Below are 18,990 nucleotides of genomic sequence, written 5' to 3'. Positions count from 1 at the left end.
TTTCAGTCACGCTGTAACGCTGAGCTTCCGCGAAACGGATTGAATAGAACCCTTACAGTCACGCATGCATACATTTTACATATCGGTGGCCCCGGGAATCGAACCAACAAACCTGGCACTAGAAGCGCCATGTTGTTCAATCGTTTAGAATGTCAGATTAGAAGTGTGATTTGTTAAAGTATGTTGGCAAAGGTTGGAAAACAAAAGCCGCACTGGGATTCGAACTGGCAACCATGTGTCTCAACCTGTGTTTAACACCCTCCAACCTACACCCCTTGCAAGCCTTTTAAAAAATGGACTCCACCCACTGACCTGTCACTAAGCTCTGCCCACCTCCAGAGGTGGTCAGGAAGATCTGATCACAATCAGTTCTTTTACTCGTCTGCACCGGTCTAAACATGTGGGCTCAATCAGAATATGGAAACTACAGGACGCATGTTAGTGCCATGTATAAACAGGGCTTTTGCTCTACATAGATTTCCAAAGATTTGAGCGTGAACTGCAGCAAAAACAACTCCAATCCATTAATTTCACTTCTATTTTAATAAGTCTATAAAATAGGTTATAACTGTACGGCATTAAAAGCAACAGTACAAAGGCCATGTAATAACTCTTCCAGATATATTACAAAATCCAGATTTTTCCTATAGTTTAAAAAGTACAAACATCTTTATATAAAACAGCAAAACAACATAGTGATGCACAATCTCTTTTCTTTTATCTTCAAAGTACAAAGGTAGCGATCTCCATTTGCTAGACAGAAATAATTATGCAAAATAAATTAAGACCTTTTGTTAAGCATTATTCCTTTAAGTTACAGCACATAAATAAGGATAAACTATACATACTTAAATTAGCCATAGCGTGCATTTCTTTAAAAACATAAAACATCTCGATGGAAAACAAAAATGCTCTTATTTACCATGTGGTGCTGAATAGTTGCTTGAAAAATAAATAAGTGCATTTCCATGGTCACCTTTAGCCTTATGGGACTTTTTACATGGACAAGCAAGAAGGGTAACTTCAAGAAAAGAGGCTTCCCCTCCTTTCAGTTCAAAAACAAAGAAAGAAAAATATACAGTACACTAAAAATATACATTAAGTAATTCAAGAGGTTTAAAAGAGGTAACTATTTTAAACCTCTTCAATTACTTAATGTATACATACGGATTTGAAATATAATTTAAATTTTTTTGGCAGGATGAACTCTCTAATAACATACATACACATTTTTACCTCATAAATTCGGAGATACAGACCTCGCATGACGTCATGTGTACACTGGCACGCGCGTTAGGTAACACACACATACAAATTAGAACTGATTACTGATTACTATGGCTCCGGGGGAAGGTTTCCCCTAGGTACAGATCAAGGATCAGCTTCCCATCCCCCAATCCTAACTGTTACCATTAGTAGGGAAAGTGTAAAACTGACCCAGGATCAGTGTCTAGGGGCAACTTCAGCCTACACCATTACAACCCAGTAACTCCAATCTGGAGACAGACAGACTGAATGGCTCAGTAACTGGCTGACTATCCCTCCCCATATTCTCAGACAGTCCAGTTTTTCACAGATGCGACATCTACATGTAGTATGACTCTGAACAGATGTAGGATTAGGTTAGCTGTACAGGTGTTTCTACATGACATCTGTTTTCCTGACTCAACAAAGACAAGGTGGAGCAAGGGAGAAGCAGAGACTGATAAAAGCCAGTAAAAGCCAGAGGAGGCAATATGACAAGGATGGAGAGAAGAAGAGAGAGATAGAACAACAGATATTGAGTATTCTAATGAACCTAAAACCCTCCTCCCTACTGGATATAGCCGATCCAACTGTTTTTCTGGTTGACAACAGTAGAAAGATAAAGACGAAGACAATAAAAACCTTTAGACATCCTTAGAACTAAGCCACACCCTCTCTTGAAGCCCCGTCCATCTTCCTTGAAGCCCCTCCCATCCATCACTTCTCAATGAGGCCCGCCTCCTTAATCTTGTTGTAGAAGAACTTCTCTAGCAGGTTGGCACACTTGTAGTACTGGCTCTCTGGAGGGTTGTACTCTCGACAGTTTGTAAAGATGCGCTGCATGTCGGCCATGAAGAGCTTCCGTGTGGTGTAGTACCTGCTCTTCAGACGCTCCGACATCGTCTTCAGGTCTGGAGATAATCACACAATACAACATTAACATGACTCTTGATTAACCTCTAGTCTAAATGATCAAATGAAACCAAACCAAACTCTGATCTGATTAACCGTGACACAATATGACTTCACTAACCATTACGTGTCTGTCTCTGACTAAGGTAACTATACTCAATTCAACTATCCATATTTGTTTTCTTACAAGTTATGTACTGCTATATTCCTTCCCCTGAAGAGTTGATCCATGCACAGATGTGTTCCATATGTAGTGCAATACATACCCATGGGGAAGCGGATGACTTGGTAGTAGCCAGGAGCCTCAGTCTTCTTCACTGGTTCCATGAACGGCCAGGCATTCTGGTGACTCTATAACACATAACACATAGTGAGAAACCTGTGTGTGTGTATGTGTGCGCAAGCTTGTGCGTACATGTCTGCGAGTTGTGTGCATGTGTCCCTCACCTTAACGTGTTGTAAGATGGTCTTCAGGGTGCTGTACAGCTGATCTGGATCCTTCAGCTCCTTACTGGGATCACAACAGGAAACGGGAAGTTGTTATCACCTAATTTCCTGTCAGAGTTACCACGATGAAAGCATTTTAAAAAATGTTTTTACTAAAATGGTATGCACAATAGATGCAGCTATAAGGAGCTGAAAGACCCACCCTTTGCCCACCGGTTTCCATCCAGTTTCTCCTGGTGACAAAGAGGAGCTGAGTTAAATTAGAGACACTGTCCAAACACTTCTTTCCTACCCCACTTCACTGCTACCTCTCTTTAGATTTGCTTTTGAACCTTTGCTGAAGGTAGACTAATTAGGCATATAATGACAGGGGGAGAAACTCAACGTATTCCAGGAATGCTCTCAATGGGAATCTGCCGAACTCCTTCCTTAAAACAGGAAAGTCCTGGGTAGACCTTTCTGATCTGAGCCTGCTTCCTCTCTATCAGCTTCTGTATGATCTGAGACAGAGAGAGGGAGGGAGGGAGGGAGACAGAAAGAGAGAGAGAGAGGGAGGGAGGGAGACAGAAAGAGAGAGAAAATTGAGGTAACTCAATGTATTATACAGATAGACATGTTTGTAGGCACATGCACACACACCTCCTTCTGTTTCTTGATGATGACAGAAAACTCGGTGTAAGGGATGTTGGGGTTGAGCTCACAGCCCATCAACGTCGCTCCCTCATAGTCTTTGATGTAGCCCAGATACTTGGCCTTGGGAACCTTGATGTCTTTAGAGAAGCCCTGAGACACAGAGACACAGACAGAGAGAGAGAGAGACAGAGAGACAGAGAGACAGAGAGAGAGAGAGAGAGAGAGAGAACTGTAAGAGAAGTCCATTTCACAAAGACACCCTGTTTATTGATGTTTCCCTAACATAGCAAGATAACCAATAATGCCATTTGCTGACCTTTTTAAGCAGCCAATCATGTACTGACCTGCTTTTTGAAGTAGCCAATGGCGTACTCGTCTGCGTAGGTGAGGAAGTTGAGGATGTCGTGCTTGATGTGGTACTCCTTCAGGTGGTTCATCAGGTGAGTGCCATACCCCTGGAAACGATAGGTAGGGGTCAAAGTTAACATTTACCAATCAAGAAGACTGAGGCATATCCGTAACGACCAACAGAAATTTGACCAGAAGAGGAACTGTAGCCTGGTCCCAGAACTGTTTGTTTGTGTATAGCCAAGTCCTATGGTCACTGTCATGTCAAACATTACCATAGGAGTTGGAAAGACGGTACAAACAGAGCTGGGACCAGGCTAAAAGAGCTGCAGTGTCGTACCTTGACCTGCTCGTTGGAGGTGACGGCACAGAACACAATCTCGGTAAAACCCTGTGAGGGAAACATCCGAAAACAGATCCCTCCAATCACACGGCCATCTTTGATCAGCGACAGCGTCTTGTGCTTCCTGTTTGGAGAGGAAGTAAATTGTTCCCTTTTTCTGATTCACTTCAATGATAATGTCATCTCAACAACTCATACTATGGCCAGGTTCAAGGTTCAATGGTTGCCACAACATTGAGGGGTCAAACATACATGTAATGTAACATATCTCTCTCTGTGTCAAATGTTATGAACCAAGTAATTACATTTTGGTTACAACTGTAGAGCAACTTCATATAAAGCAGTGGTCACCAATCTCCAAGGCATTCCTAGTCGATCACCAAACATTTCAGAATAAACCCAACGATAAAGCCTTGCATTCTTATTTTTTCGGTATTCGTTTTGTGCTGTTGTCGGAATGTGCACTTGATTCAGCAATCAGATAGTTTAGATCACCGCGTCTGCACAGTTTCCTTGAGCCATAGACTGTAAAAAGAAGCCTTGAATGCACAGCAAAGTTGATACTGTGAGATTTCAAAACGTTTAAAACCTGACTTGAGACTCAACGAATACAGCAAAGAGTAAGTTACTGTTTAAGTTGTTATTCAGCACCGTCAACACTTTGTTCAAAACTTTTATAAACCATCAAATGTGCTTTCTCCCTACTTCCACTCACACTACAACCAGCACTGCAGCTGCAATTAATGACTATAGCAAAGTGTACCGATAAGCTTGCGTTGTCATTATTAGCAGATTGTGTCTTTTTTAATATCAATGAATATTTAACTTTCTCTGGTCATAGGAGTAACAACATGAACTGGTGCATGAGGCAGAAATAATGCAGTGCGACTTTCGCCATCAGCTGGAAGACTGAGGGAGGGAGAGTGGAGGGACAGTGATTCGGGTGAGAGGCAGCCTCACCGCTGCTCCCTCCCTCCCCTCAGACTGACCATCAGATGCAGGCCATCAGGCCAGTAAAAAAAAAAGCTAATGATTATGCTCACTCAGCTGTGCCTCAAGTAATACAACAAATGATCTATTACCAAATGATCTATTACCAGTGTGATCATATACCCATTTTAAAAATATATAATTTCAATATGGTCTGAGAAGAACAACATTGGCAGGCCAATTCAAGCAGAGCCAATGTATTGGGCCTATAGCCTACTGCACAAACCTCAATGCTACAGAACTGTTTTTGATTGGTTAATGTTGCATAAGCTCATGTTTAAAAAAAAATCTCAGGTAGAGCTCAGCTTGCATTTTGAGTTAGAAAGTGATCTTCTCAGAAAAGGTTGGCGACTACAGATATAAATATTTTTCTTTCTGTGCTACAAAGTTGGGACTATTTTTCTCTTTAGGGTCAACCAGGGTCCATCTCTACCGTAACACTCACGGGTCGAAGACGAGGCGTGTGATGTATTCTTTGGGCATGCGAGGCAGCTGGTGGGAGAAGACGTTCTGGAGGCCCACCAGCCACATCAGGATCCTCTTGTTGGGCTTCTGGTTGAGGGAGTTCCCGATGACGTGGAATTCTATCACCCCCCTCCTCTCCTCCAGGCGGGCCGCCTCATCACGGGCTGAGTGGGCCGACAGCAGGCTGGTCTGGGGGGGGAGAGGGATGACGTCAGCCTTACTCATCATCAAGTCCTATTACAGTACTAATATTGATTTAGCAGTGTCCCATCATCATTATCGTCATCAGCAGCAGCAGCAGTAGCTTCAACATCATCATTACCTTCAAACCTCCATAATACTGCCTCTAAAACATTGGCTTACTGGGGGGGGGGGCAATCATAATCAAATATCCATGCACTAACAGTTTTTTTACTGAGATGGAATAGAGTGTTAAGCGATGGAATTATTGATGACTGTATGTTAGACTGACTGAGTGTTTGATGTTACCTCTGGTCCCAGCATGGAGGCCGGGTCAGTAATGGTTGCCATGACTTCGTTGATGAGTTCCATGGGGATGTCGCCAACGATCCTGAGCTTCTTAGTCTCCTCATGGGGGAGGGGCTCCGATGGCTTCCGCTTTTGCCCACCTACACAGGTAGATCATATGTCAAGATGCCCCTAGAAACTGATGTAAGGCCAGATGATTTCTTTTTATTACCCTTATTTTACCAGGTAAGTTGACTGAGAACACATTGTCATTTACAGCAATGACCTGGGGAATAGTTACAGGGGAGGGGAGGGGGGATGAATGAGCCTAATGGTTAAGATTATAATTTGTGGAGGGTAAACTGATCCTAGGTCTGTGTCTAGAGCCTGTTGTGTTTACCTGGACTGGGTTCCAGAGCAGAGGCAGTCTTCCTGGCAGGACTGACACTGCCACAGCTGGATGGGTCCACTGCTACTGGGCTGGTGCTGTAGTACAGAGGCCTGGCCACCGGGGGCGCACTGATCACTGTCATTATACACAAGGGAGATCATCAGATTACCTTAACAGTGGAGAGAAGCACTCATCATATCAATCACATCACAACTTTCAAAGCCTGAGCATCTATGGGCTAAACAAGGAAGTGAGTTCCAAAAATAATATGGTCGCTGTGCAGGGTTGCCAGGTCTAGATAGAATTTCCAGCCCAATGACCACTCAAAACCCCCCCAAAAGGCCTGAAAACTAGCCCCATTTTTTTTTTTTTTTACAGCAATAGAGGACTTGCCATATTTATACAATAAACCCTTTTTCCATAACGTTATCGAGCCAATTAAGAAGGAATATCGTAGTAACTTGTAACAATGTTAGAAGGAAAATTTGATTTTCCTCAAAATAATAATTATTGCGAACTATGACATGATGTAATAAAGGAAGTTGAATATGTCGCAAGAGAAAATATCATTCGCCCTTATTAAACTTGCCAGATCCTTTTCCATCAATGGATGTCGATTTCACTCGTTTGACTGCTATGATTAAGCAATAAGGCACAACTGGGTATGGTATATGGCCAATATACAGTACCACAGCTAAGGGCTGATCTTAAGCATGACGCAACACTGGATACAGCCGTTAGCCGTGGTATATTGGCCATATACCACAACCCCCCGGGGTGCCTTACTGCTATTATAAACTGGTTGCCAACGTAATTAGAACAGTAAAAAAAAAAAAAAAAGGTCATACCCATGGGACAGTATATGGTCTGATATACCACGGCTTTCAGCCAATCAGCATTCAGGGCTCGAACCAGTAAATAAATCCCATTTGTGCATAACTGTAAATAAATCCCCTTTGTGCATGTGCATAACTATACAGGAGAGTTTGAGTGACGAAAGTTGGACAGAGGATCTCGAAATCTCTGAACACATGGACGAACATAAATAACTAATGTTAGGCTATTTTCTGGCAATTGTGCTGCTTTTATGTGCCAGGTGTTAAGACTACAAACCATTATAAATGGCCTATTTGCTAGATTGACTTGTCATTTCAACAGGCATAAGCTACAGACTAAAATCTGGGTTTATGATTGTAACTCCATTTTGTCATGGTTTGCTTAAAGACAGGTAGCCTATAGCCCCTGATAGGCCTACATCTTCTTTTAGATAGTCTACAGTAGCCTAGACAAGATGTAGGCAAGATGTAAACTGAACGATTTAGCAGCTTGCTTAGTTTAAATTAACAGACTAATTTATTCAACATGAATAGCGAGGCGATTTCGAAGTAAGAAGTGCTTGTGTTTCCCAATAGCCTGCTGGAATAGGCTACAGAGGATGAGGTCGTAATTTCAATCACTGAAATGATCACCCCTCTGGACCTCCTCACCATAAACAGCCTGCCTCACTGTCAGCAGCAGGTCACAGGGAAAGATACATTTAAGAGAAATGCCGCGGTGCAACTTAGAAATAGCCCAAAAACCCGCAACCAATACATTTTCACCCGCGACATTGTTTTCAAAGTAGCCCAATTTCTCAGGAAAACCGCCAATATGGCAACACTGTTGCTGTGATATAAATTTAAGTCCCATCCAATACAGCTATAGCAGGCTTGCACCCTCCCCCGCCTCAATTTCAACCACACACCTTTCAAGTCCCACTTTGAGGCAAAATGTTCAGAGGCTCTATGTGCCAGGAGCCTGGGGACGAGGTTAAGGGGTCTTAGGCCTAGTTGCATGGTCTGTAACCTGATTTGATGTGTGCATCTATGTGAGAAATCAGAGTATGAGGGCCACGTTTTATGTACATGTGCCCAGCAAAAAGCAAACTTCCCGGGGTCCAGGACCAGCTCCTTCCTGACCTCTTGGTCCAAGGAGATTAGTATTTGTTCAGTTGGTGACAAAAATACAAATACAAAAAGGAAAAACAGGCCAAACGAAAGGCCTCATGGCCTCCAAACAAACCAGCAGCCTCACGGCTCTGCCAGCTGGAACAGACTGACGATCACCCTAATTGCCTGCAGCTGATGTGCTTATAAAGGCTTCCTAGCAGAGCACCGGCCTTGACCCGGTTGGTGCTGCAACCAGGGGATGGGGTGTGGAAGTGTATCCTGGTAGTGCAGGGGTCTTCAACCTTTTCTTGCTCAGGGACCCACTCCCATGCAAACAGGCGACCCAGGGAACCCCATCATACGTTAGCAAAAACAATTCATTCACATGTATTGTCTTATCATCAGGAGAATGATAATGGTAAGGAGATCTAATCAACATTTTAAAATGAATAGATTTGGTAGATAATTGTTTATTATTTTGACCTCCCCACATTATAATTGGAAGAGGAAGTGTAAACTCTAACATCGCCTATTAGCTAGGACTCCAAACATATTTTCGCTAAAGAGAAGGTTAGCCATGTGTTGGCAAAAATGTCTAAGTCAAGAAAGCTTACCAGCTTACCACTTGTCCCAATTGAATCCTATTCACGGGTGCTTTTTCAAAGCCTTTGTCAGATACTCAAGTGAGTGTAATTTGCTCAATATTAGGAGTTGATAAATAAAGTTGACATCTTTAGAAATAATATATTCTCCTCTTTTCTACTGTAGGTACGGAATTCAAAATGTGTTTATTCTATTGTTGCTAGCGATATTCATAAAAACATTTTGGGGGAAAATCCCTTTAAAAATATATATTTATTCGCGGAGCCCCCCTGGTTGTAAATACCCCTGTGGTAGTGTGTTGCCTAACTAAACTACCCCACATATCTTAACACTGGCTACAGTTCAAGGGTCAGGTGTGTTTACCTGTATGGATGGCGATCTGTCCTCCTGAGGATCCAACCAGGAAGTCTTCGCTCCAGATGGGAGAGCTGTGACTGTACACTTCCTCCTCCAACATGGACAGGAATCTACAGCACACAGATATCATCATCACACCTACTGTAGACAGAGACTAGAAATCCTCCTCTACCTCATGTGTGTGTGTATGTGTGTGTGTGTGTGTGTGTGTGTGTGTGTGAGTGCCTGTGTGCGTGTGTGAGAGTGTGTCTCTTACTTGGGGAAGTGTGTAAGGATGAGAGTGCGTTTCTCCGGGGGTAACTTATCCTTCTCCTGCCTGGCCTGCTCTAGCAGCTGTTTTCTCATCACAGTGAAGACTGAGCCCAGCAGGGTCCGACCAAAGATCTGGGTCGTCTCATACCGTGGTAGACTGTCACAGAACTGGGGGACATTGCAGTAGCACAGCCATCTGGGATAAAAACATTGATTATGGGTTATAAGTAACGGTGATACAATTTGAATGAAATGTGTGCATCATCTATTGGTATGAAGAGGTTTTCATCAACTCTAGGAGGACAGTGCATCTGTTGGTACCAAGGTTCAAGTTACGGGAGTGGCTGGGGGTACTGGGCACTAAACACACCAGAGCTACAGTACCCGATGTTTGAGAAATGAAGGTGGGCACTGGGCACCTCCATAAGCATTAAGAGCATGAAGCCAAGTGCAGTAGGTATAAACATGTCAAGACTGTGAACACATCATCAAAGTGCGCCTGCCAGTACTTGCGATCGCATCATCAAAGGGTGCCTGCTACCTAGTGTAGTTGACTTTGTACCCAGCAGCATCATCAGCAGGCACCCGCTGTCGTCTCTGTGAGGGCGTCTCCAGCTGCCAGTAGTTGATCTGGTTGAGGAACATCTTGGCCAGCTCCACGATGGTCTGACGCTCCTTGGAGGGAAGATGGCTGAACTTGTACTGGACAAAGTTATTCACCCCCTGTTGAAGTGACACAGAGATCATGTAAACAACATATAATGTGTACATTTTGTTGAAGTCTGATCTAAATGTGTCTCTTTTCCTCAGTGTGTGTGTGTGTGTGTGCACTTGCCTGTTCGATGCTGGGTTTCTCAAAGGGAGGACTTTCCTGTGCCTCCACCACAGGTTTTCCCATCTGTAGGATGCATTTCCTCAACAGCTGAAGGAGAAAGAAGAAATTGTGATACCGATGCACTGAAAGTAATCTGTCGTTGACATGTTGAACTGTGGCCTACCTTGAAGAGGGAGAAGTAGACTTGTTTGGTGTCTGCGTCCTCCTCTTTGTGGACACATGTGTACAGGTACTCCACGTCCAGGACTATACCCAGAAGCCTGTTCATCTCCTCCTCTGAGACGTTCTCCAGGTGGGTCACATGGTCACCTGAGAGGGAGAGACAGTGAAAGAGAGAGAGATAGAGAGGACAGACTTTCTTTTGTTTTTCTGAAGACCTGCTTATTACCTGGCTTTTCTAGAACATTACATCTGCCTGTACCATGCCCTTACAACCTCAACTCACTCTCCTGCCTGCCTGCTTGCCATCAGGACCCACCCCGTGCTCTCTGTCCCCCCTCCTCTTCCTCTGGTACACAAGGCAGTAGCACCCCATCCCCATGTCCCCCCTCTGACCCTCTCTCCCCCTTAAGTACACAGGGAACTACTCCTAATGTGTCATCTCTCCCCCTAGTCTTACCCAGTGTGTGGGAACAACTGCGGCAGGTCTCCAGTAGGTTGACAGTGTTTGGCTGCTGGTCCGTACGGGGTGGTGTGGGAGGGGGGTTCTGGCTCTTCCAGCCGTTACACTTACAGGCCCCCTCAGCCTACAGCACAGGGTCACAAGGGTTATAAAGCCATATAAGCACACACACACATGCTATTACGTGTTTAACCTCTTTAACTTCTCTGATATCCTCATAAGTTGACAAGTGACAGACAGCTTGGTAAACAAGTGGCATACTAGCGCTAACTCTGCTGATAGCTACTTTATTGAGGAAAATGTACTTACTATGACTGAGATATGTGGTTGTCTCACCTAGCTATCTTAAAGGGAAAATCTACTCAAAAACGATATTTTAGTAGTTTTTGAGTGGATTTTCCCTTTAAGATGGATGCACTAACTGTAAATTGATATGGATAAGAGCATCTGCTAAAGCTAAATGACTAAAATGCATAGCTAGTCCGCGCCTGTGGGACAGCCTTCTCATTACAAGTGCTACAAATCTGTTCTTATTTTCAGCTGGAGCTGCGCACAGGAACATGCGCCGATGAACAACAACAAACTCCGCCCCCAGCAGCTGTCACCCTGTCAAAACAAAGACGCTGTCTCTCCTTGCAGATGATATTTAAACGCAATAAATACTTAATATTTTACAATGCTACGCTGACAGACAGCAACAACACTGTCACTTTTCCAGTGGGTTGAATTACACTCCCGTAGCTTGAAGGCATTAAGGCTACGCACCACCACGCAGCCTCTCGCTAACCTGAATTGGTCAAAGCGCAAGAGATTGTTTAAATCCACTCTCCCGCCTACAAAAGAAACATTGTGTAATAGTAAATATGGGAGCGCCATACTGAACATGTTGCCGTTTTTTGTCCCTGATATTATTTAGCAAAAGGAACATTTTGCATAACTAAAGAATGAGGGATATGAGAAAAAAAAATTGAGTGCGACAATGGCTTCCTTTACTGCGCTTGCATTTTGGCAGCACTGCAAACCAACAAGCATCTGAAACACAATCCACTTGCAAAACATTGCAAAATATGTAATAATTGCAAAATAATGTAATAAATGGACGACAAACTACCTTGCAAGAGGAATACACTCCGAGCTTCTCCAGTTTCTTAGGGCGCGGGGAGGAGCGGAGAAGCGCCTTCTTCACAGCGATTCGTGCCGATCCTACGGTGGCGCCCGAACCCTCCGTTCCCCCGGCTCCCGGAGCCGCAGGAGCCGATCCCGCCGCACCGATGGCCGGGGAGCCCTGCTGAACCCCTGCGCTCTCGGACATCCTCGATACCGAGAACGAACGCGATCCCCGACCCTGGAGCTAAAACGTTTAAGTGTCCCGTTCTCTATTCCACTACCGGAGAATCAGACATGGCGCTCATCCCTACTTTTTTATTTGTCATTGTAGATCCGTTTTTTCTCCACTAGGGGAGACAAAATGGGTATTCCAGTAGGCTATGAATCAGGGGAGAGGTCACAAAAAAATGTACCATTTGTAGCGAGAATTTCAAGGTCAAATGTAACGAGCAGGGACAATGTAGTCAGAAACTGTCATAGGCAAAAAAGTAGGCCTGGGAATGGGAAGGGCAGACAAAAGATGCTCCTGATTATGTCCGCAGTACAAATACCACAATAATGTAATAGGCCTTGTAGTTACACGTGTAGCTAAATGTTAAATCATTGTCTGTAAACTGTCTGAGCTGCTTTCTGAGTGCCAGGGTGAGGACAGGTCTGATAAGCTGAGGGGTCAAATGGTGCTTTCAACACAACTGGGAACTCGGGGAAAAAACGAGGTCAAATCATGACGTAGGAGCTCTAGAAAGATGCCCGAGTGTCCTACGTGGAATTCCTAGTTGTATGACTGTTCAAAACGATTTTTCTCAGTCGGAGCTCGTTTTTTCCGAGTTCCCGGTTGTTTTAAAAGCGGCAAATGGTCAGAGAAATAGAACATGACTTCAATGGAGAACTCAGGCGGAGTGGTAGGGGTTCTTTACCCCACACAGAGTACAGCAAGAGTAACTGGAACACCTGAAAACAACCTTAAAACCAAATATTTTACTCCACACACAATACAACCTCCATATCATATAAATTATCAATTTTATTTATGTATTTATTTGGTCATCATTTAACAGTCCTGTAAAATGCTTGCATTTGTTAATATTTTCCATCTGCAATTAACTGTCCATAGCAACAACAATGTAAACAATGTACATCCCTAGGAGTTAATTCATTTATTCATCATCATCATGATCCACCAGCCAGTACCCCAACAGTAGAACGGAACCGTCTTTATTTCTTCTTCTACTACTACTGTTGTTGTTACATTGTTCCTACAACGTTGTTACATTATTACTGAGACGTTATTAGACGGGCGGACGGTTAGTTATCAATCCGATCTGTTCCCGCAATGATCCAACAGGGATTCTACACCCAGACAGTGTATTGTGTGCGAGTTCAGTTCTAGTAGGACAAGGAGTATTGGACAGGGCATGTTAGCTTTAGATCGCTAACAAAATAATAAGTGAAATGGGAAAGAGAATATTAAAAAATAGAAAACCAAAAAAATCCTCTGTTTTTCTTGAGAAAAAAGTATAAGACAGACCACTAAAGAAATGCAAGTACATTTTTTTGTTAATAATACTACATACATTTATAACGACCACCATCGATTAGAATTGATTTTTGTGTGTGAAAAAAAACATCACTCCAAACCCATACCAAAGCGTTTTTCTGTACAGTTTTTTGTTTTGTTTAATGATTATCTAGACAACTCCCTAGCAAGCATTAGTCCTGTCAATTGTAAATCGAAAAAGTAGACTACATTGCAACACCCTATTTACAGTATATTATTTATATATATATATATATATATATATATATATATATATATATATTCACACTGGCTGTAATTATGACAAGATATATTCATGAGCGTCATTAGTGCAAGGCATGAGGAAGACAGACCTGGAGGGGTTGGGGGGGGGGGGGTTGTGTGTGTGTTTTTTTTATACTGTGTGTAACAGGTCCAGAGTTAAAAAATAACACAAAAGTGTATGTGTGTGAGCGAGCCATGTTTTAGCTTGTGGTTAGGTGTGTGTGTGTGTGTGTGTGTTATATTACGGTATTTAGGTCTAGGAGGGTTGGGAGATAAATAAACCTGTGTCTGACTGTGTGTGTGCATGCTGTGTGTGTGTGTGTGTCATGTGTGTTTGTTGTCTTGAGGATATTTTATCACCAGACAGTCCAGTCCCCCTCTGTACACATACAGACAGACTTCCTATAGAACAGGGGATGAATAGTGACCGATCTCAGTGACCGTGACAAAGAGAGAGAGACGTCCCAAATGGCACCCTATTCACTATGTAGTGCACTACTTTTGACCAGGGCTCGAGCTCTGGTCAAAAGTAGTGCACTATATTGGGAATAGGGTGCCATTTGGGATGTGGGCCCTGGTCAAAAGTAGTGCACTACATAGGGAATAGGGTGCCATTTGGGACGTAGCCAGGGCCCTAGTGTCATCTGATTCCTAATGACACCTACAGAGGTCACCTCACCATGCTCCCATGTCTCTCCTAGAGGAAAACAGCTGCCTTCCAACCAGCACCTTGTTTACACCTGGACAGGTAATAGGCCTCATAACCTGAACCATGACCTAATCTCATCCATTACATGTCGAGACATAAACATCAGCTGAAATCGTAGCCCGTATGGATCAGGATCATCCCCTCCCTCGAACAGAAACCATCAGGATGGGGAGGGGTCTGGAGGCAAAATAAAAATGTTGAAACTGTGTAGAAATGATAATGGACCCATATTCATACAGTTTCTTCACTGTCCAGCGCACTGATAATAACTGTGCACAGTCAATGGACCTAAATGCATACAGTTTATTGACTGTCCAGCTGGCTAATAATCACTAGACAGTCAGGGAGAATATAACATTTCCAAAACGATGGCGGCAAGGAAATAAGACATTTTCAGTGCGGCCCTTTCAGACCTTGTTGAAGACCGAATGAGGCCCCCGGGGCAAAATGAGTTCGACACCCCTGGTTTAGGAGTTAGTTAAGGTTTGATTTGGGACTGAACGATAGAAGCAGGCAAGGCCCTGGGATGGGGCCAGGAGAGAGAAAGGGGAGCAACTCTACACTAGCGCTACTAAAGGTTTAGTTGGGAAAGCATATGAATACGTTACGCAAGAGAAAGACGAGGGCAGACAGACAAAGGAATCAACAGAGAGAGAAACTAGCAGGGACCCAAGTCCACTGCTAAACAGTATTTTCTTTAGCTTCGTGATGATTTAGCCCTAACGAACCTTTGGAGCCTCTTCCCTTCTTGTCTCTCCCTCTCTTTTTACTGTCAGAGTTTTTGGAGACACTCCTCTTCTCACTCTAAGATGTTTTGTGTGCCACTGAAAAGTTAAAACAGATATTTTTTATCATCATCATGTTAGGCCTTGTAGTGATACATGCATCCATAATTCCGATGAACAACTCTGAAAAAACGTCGCATTAGTTTACTGCAGCGGCAGTCGGGCATTGGTCGCATTAGTTACTGAAGTGGGGGGGGGGGTGGGGCTTCGCATTAGTTACTGCAGCAGGGGGCCTTGGTTGGCTGGGCGGCTTCCGTTAGGTCGACGCCCCTGTTCCGCCCGCTGTTAGCTCCAGCGGCTGCAGGCTCGCTCTTGGGCAATCTTTTTGCTAGAGCACGGAGGGAAAACAATAAAACAACTTCACAAATGCCAGCTACTGATGAAGATCACTAGATCAAAACATGTATGTATTAGAGCATTTGCTTGTGCAGGGCCCTATTAAATTATAGATCAGTAAAGTGATGCAGATCACGGGGTGAGAGGTACCTACCAATAGCCATGAATATCTCGTTCACATTCATAGACGTCTTGGCCGACGTCTCCATGAAGAGCAAGCTGTTGTCGTCTGCATAAGACTGGGCATCCTGGGAAAACAACCACTGTCTGTCAAACTCAGACACACACACACACACACCGGTGTGTTCTAGTGACACCAGACAGGTAAAGGCGTTTGGAGGGCTCACCTGGAAGTCGACTGCTCTCTTGCTGGCGAGGTCAGCCTTGTTGCCTGACAGAGCGATGACAATACTGGGGCTGGCTTGTCTCTGCAGCTCCTTCACCCAGTTCTTGGCCCGCGCAAATGACTCCTGGAGACAAGAGACATGGTACTCACAACTTCCAAAGCTATGTGAATAATCCAGCATGAGGGAATAACAAGTGTGACCACCTATCCAAATATGTGAGATCAATGATCATTTTGATGAAGGAAGGTTGCATAAGTTACATCATGACACCACTTGCCTCATTTGTGATGTCGTAGACCACGATGGCAGCCTGCGCCCCTCTGTAGTACATGGGCGCCAGGCTGTGGTAGCGCTCCTGTCCAGCTGTGTCCCAGATCTCAAACTTCACCGTTGTGTCGTCTAGACACACCGTCTGAGTCAGGAAGGCCGCTGGGGAGGAGAGCAGAGAGAGATGTCAAATACATAATAGACGTGAACTGTAAAAAGCAGGCTTAAGTGCATAAATGAGTGCAGTCGTAAGTCACCTCCTATGGTGCTCTCCTGGAACTCGTGGAACTGGCCCTTGACGAAGCGGAGCACCAGGCTGGACTTTCCCACCGCCGACTCCCCCAGCAGCACCAACTTGAACTGGCAGATCTTGTTCCCAGCATTAGACCCGTTGGGTCTCGTAGCTCCTCCCCTGTTGGCCATGACCTAGTCAGATACCCCGGTCAGTGTCTGTCCCGCACGTCAGGGCTTCAGCTGGAGGAGGTGATAGAGGAAAAACAATGATTGATGTGACTCTGATTATATTTTTAACTAGGGCTATGTCAGGTCTGTTAGAGATAAGGGTGTTTTGAAGTAGAGATAAGGATGTTTTCATAAAGTCATTTTGACATGCGTAGTTTTACCCTGGCCTAAGTCTACATCCTCTATGAGTGAGTCAGGGGTGGACATGCTTCTCAAAAGAGAAGAGGAAGAAACCTTGATATCTGAGTCCAGACACGCCTCACAAAAAAATCTACTTAGCCCAAAAAAAACATTAATTTGTGGATTAAAGTGATTAACTACATAATTGACTGGACATGTTCTTTCCCTCCTTCCTCAAGGAATTAGACAATGGATAGATTATCCTGTCTCCACTGGACAAGAGAGAGAGAAAAACATGCAGAAAAATAAACATGGTTGGGGCAGCAAGTAGCCTAGCGGTTAAGAGCGTTGGGCCAGTAACGGAAAGGTTGAATACATTCAGTTATGCAACTGACTAGGTATCCCCCCCTTTCCTTGCCACACTGCCAGTCAAACCTAGCTAGCTGACCAGTCTCAGAGTGGTATATCACAGAGAAGGAGCTGAACAGATATTTTCCCAGTTCAAATGTAACTGACAGAGGTCGTGTGCCTAATATGGAAATATTTCATGTTGGCAGTAGTAAAAAGACAGCATGATATGGCTCTGAACTTCCCATATGCGTTTCCAATCAAAACCATCCAAGCCCCGTGGGTACACAAAGTAACATTCTCATTCTAGGAGCTGAAATTGTACCCCTCAAATGACAAATGTACATCAAGCTCGCCAATTCTCACACACATCATTTGTCATAAGAGGAAAACACTACTCAGCAAGGTGACATTTACAATCGCATACAGGCTTACGGGCAAGGCATTGCAGTGATGTTTTAAGAATGCCTTCTAATGTAAATGGATTTGCCAATGCCTAGCTACATCTAATAGCGACAAGCTAAAAGGTAAACATGCGCAATAGGCTGACAGCAACGGGCTGTACTGGCTGTTGCCTTCAAGGTGGGAACTCAACCAGCACTGTTATGAATCCATGCTAGCATGGATAGATCAAATTTCCAAGCTAGTTAACTAGCTACTAGTATAGCTAACGTGAGCTACTCTTTGCTTTATTTTCGTAGCTAGCTTGCTGGAAAATTGAGAGGACGCCATTTTTCCAAATAGAAGCAAACGCTTACCCAACTAACGTTAGCTATCTTTAGCTACATCAACATCAGAATTGCTAACGTATGCTAGCTAACGTTACATACTAGCTACCTGATTGCTGACCGTCTTGCTAAGCAGCTAGCTAGATAACGTTAACTGGGTGGCAAACTAGCAAAACAAGTCAGAATGCGAATGTGTGATGATGATGGAGGTGGCTGGCTAGCAAGCTACATTTTCAAGAAGATAGATAGCTAGCAAGCAGAAGCGTATGACGAGCCGATATCCGTCATGATCAACAAAACGAGGACAAACAACCAATATATATTATTATGAACACTGTTTAAGTCAGAACTTTGAACTGACAAACCCTTTGTTAGCTAACGTTAGAGTCCTTCCCAAGTCGGAGCCGCGGCCTATTTTTGCGTTTCTCATCAGACATGTAATGTTAGCATAGCAAGTTAGCTAGCCAGCTGACAACTAACGAGCTGAAATCCACAACTTGTCACATCATTTCGACTATACCTGAGAGATAGGCGGTGTTAGTGAACATAGAATACCACCACAACAGTCTATAAACAAATTAAAGGGCGCAGTACGGATACGTATTGTTAAACCTACAATTAATTTAAACAACCCAGATCACGTCTCCTCCTTTTTCTTTCTTCTTGCAACTTCCCATTTAGGACCAAAACACAAACATCCCCTTCCGCCCCTTCTACACGTCACACAGCACGTCCGCTCTTGCAGAGGATGTAACCAAAGATACTTATGACTAACCCAAGATACTTCATCTGTGTCTTTTACAGTGGAAGTAAATGAAGCATAGTGGGCAGAACAAGCACCACCTCGGGCAAAGCCAATCACGAGCTAGCGAGATCATATTGGCGCGTTGTATAATATATTTGCATATTTATGTTAGGGAACGCCTCCTCTGTGAAATGCGCGTGTGCGCAAACTCAATTCGACCTTGCACTCCTTCTAAACAACGTAATTATTTTAAACTTTGGCAAAGCGTCAAGTCTATAAAACGTAGTGCACTATGTTCGTAACAGATTTAGGGAACAAAAATTGAGATCAGATGTTTCATCGATGAGAAAATTAGCAGAACGTCGGCCCACTTTCACCTAGTTCCATCTCACCCAC

At 43.8% G+C, this 18,990-nt stretch overlaps 2 protein-coding genes across 6 annotated transcripts; both read right to left on the bottom strand.

Moving 5' to 3' along the window:
• Positions 1-524: 524 nt before the first annotated feature.
• On the bottom strand, positions 525-14,266 carry LOC121586706 (histone acetyltransferase KAT2B). 4 transcript variants are annotated; one of them, XM_041903631.2, is made up of 18 exons: positions 11,951-14,266; positions 10,837-10,963; positions 10,381-10,526; positions 10,218-10,304; positions 9,924-10,105; positions 9,387-9,578; positions 9,137-9,240; positions 6,252-6,377; positions 5,873-6,012; positions 5,364-5,572; positions 3,926-4,052; positions 3,582-3,692; positions 3,244-3,387; positions 2,990-3,104; positions 2,807-2,837; positions 2,605-2,668; positions 2,424-2,508; positions 525-2,156 (listed from the first exon to the last, which is right to left on the bottom strand). In XM_041903631.2, exons 1-18 carry the CDS (start codon positions 12,149-12,151, stop codon positions 1,963-1,965), a joined length of 2,385 nt encoding a protein of 794 aa, XP_041759565.1. In that variant the 5' UTR covers positions 12,152-14,266; the 3' UTR covers positions 525-1,962. The 4 variants fall into 4 exon arrangements, 3 of the variants coding, with proteins under 3 accessions (XP_041759565.1, XP_041759566.1, XP_041759567.1); XM_041903632.2 differs by having other exon boundaries at positions 2,807-2,834; XM_041903633.2 differs by having other exon boundaries at positions 9,945-10,105.
• A 473-nt stretch (positions 14,267-14,739) lies between these two features.
• On the bottom strand, positions 14,740-18,583 carry LOC121586705 (ras-related protein Rab-5A). Of its 2 annotated transcripts, none has more exons than XM_041903629.2 (6): positions 18,466-18,583; positions 16,449-16,665; positions 16,202-16,353; positions 15,925-16,047; positions 15,732-15,825; positions 14,740-15,569 (listed from the first exon to the last, which is right to left on the bottom strand). In XM_041903629.2, the coding sequence occupies exons 2-6, from the start codon at positions 16,612-16,614 to the stop codon at positions 15,454-15,456; spliced, it is 651 nt and encodes a 216-aa protein (XP_041759563.1). In that variant the 5' UTR covers positions 16,615-16,665; positions 18,466-18,583; the 3' UTR covers positions 14,740-15,453. The 2 variants fall into 2 exon arrangements, with proteins under 2 accessions (XP_041759563.1, XP_041759564.1); XM_041903630.2 differs by lacking the exon at positions 18,466-18,583 and adding an exon at positions 18,370-18,434.
• Between the last annotated feature and the right edge of the window lie 407 nt (positions 18,584-18,990).

This window comes from Coregonus clupeaformis, unplaced genomic scaffold (genome assembly GCF_020615455.1).
Source record: "Coregonus clupeaformis isolate EN_2021a unplaced genomic scaffold, ASM2061545v1 scaf0800, whole genome shotgun sequence".
NCBI classification, from domain to species: domain Eukaryota; kingdom Metazoa; phylum Chordata; class Actinopteri; order Salmoniformes; family Salmonidae; genus Coregonus; species Coregonus clupeaformis.
This window is presented reverse-complemented; position numbering and strand designations above follow the sequence as displayed.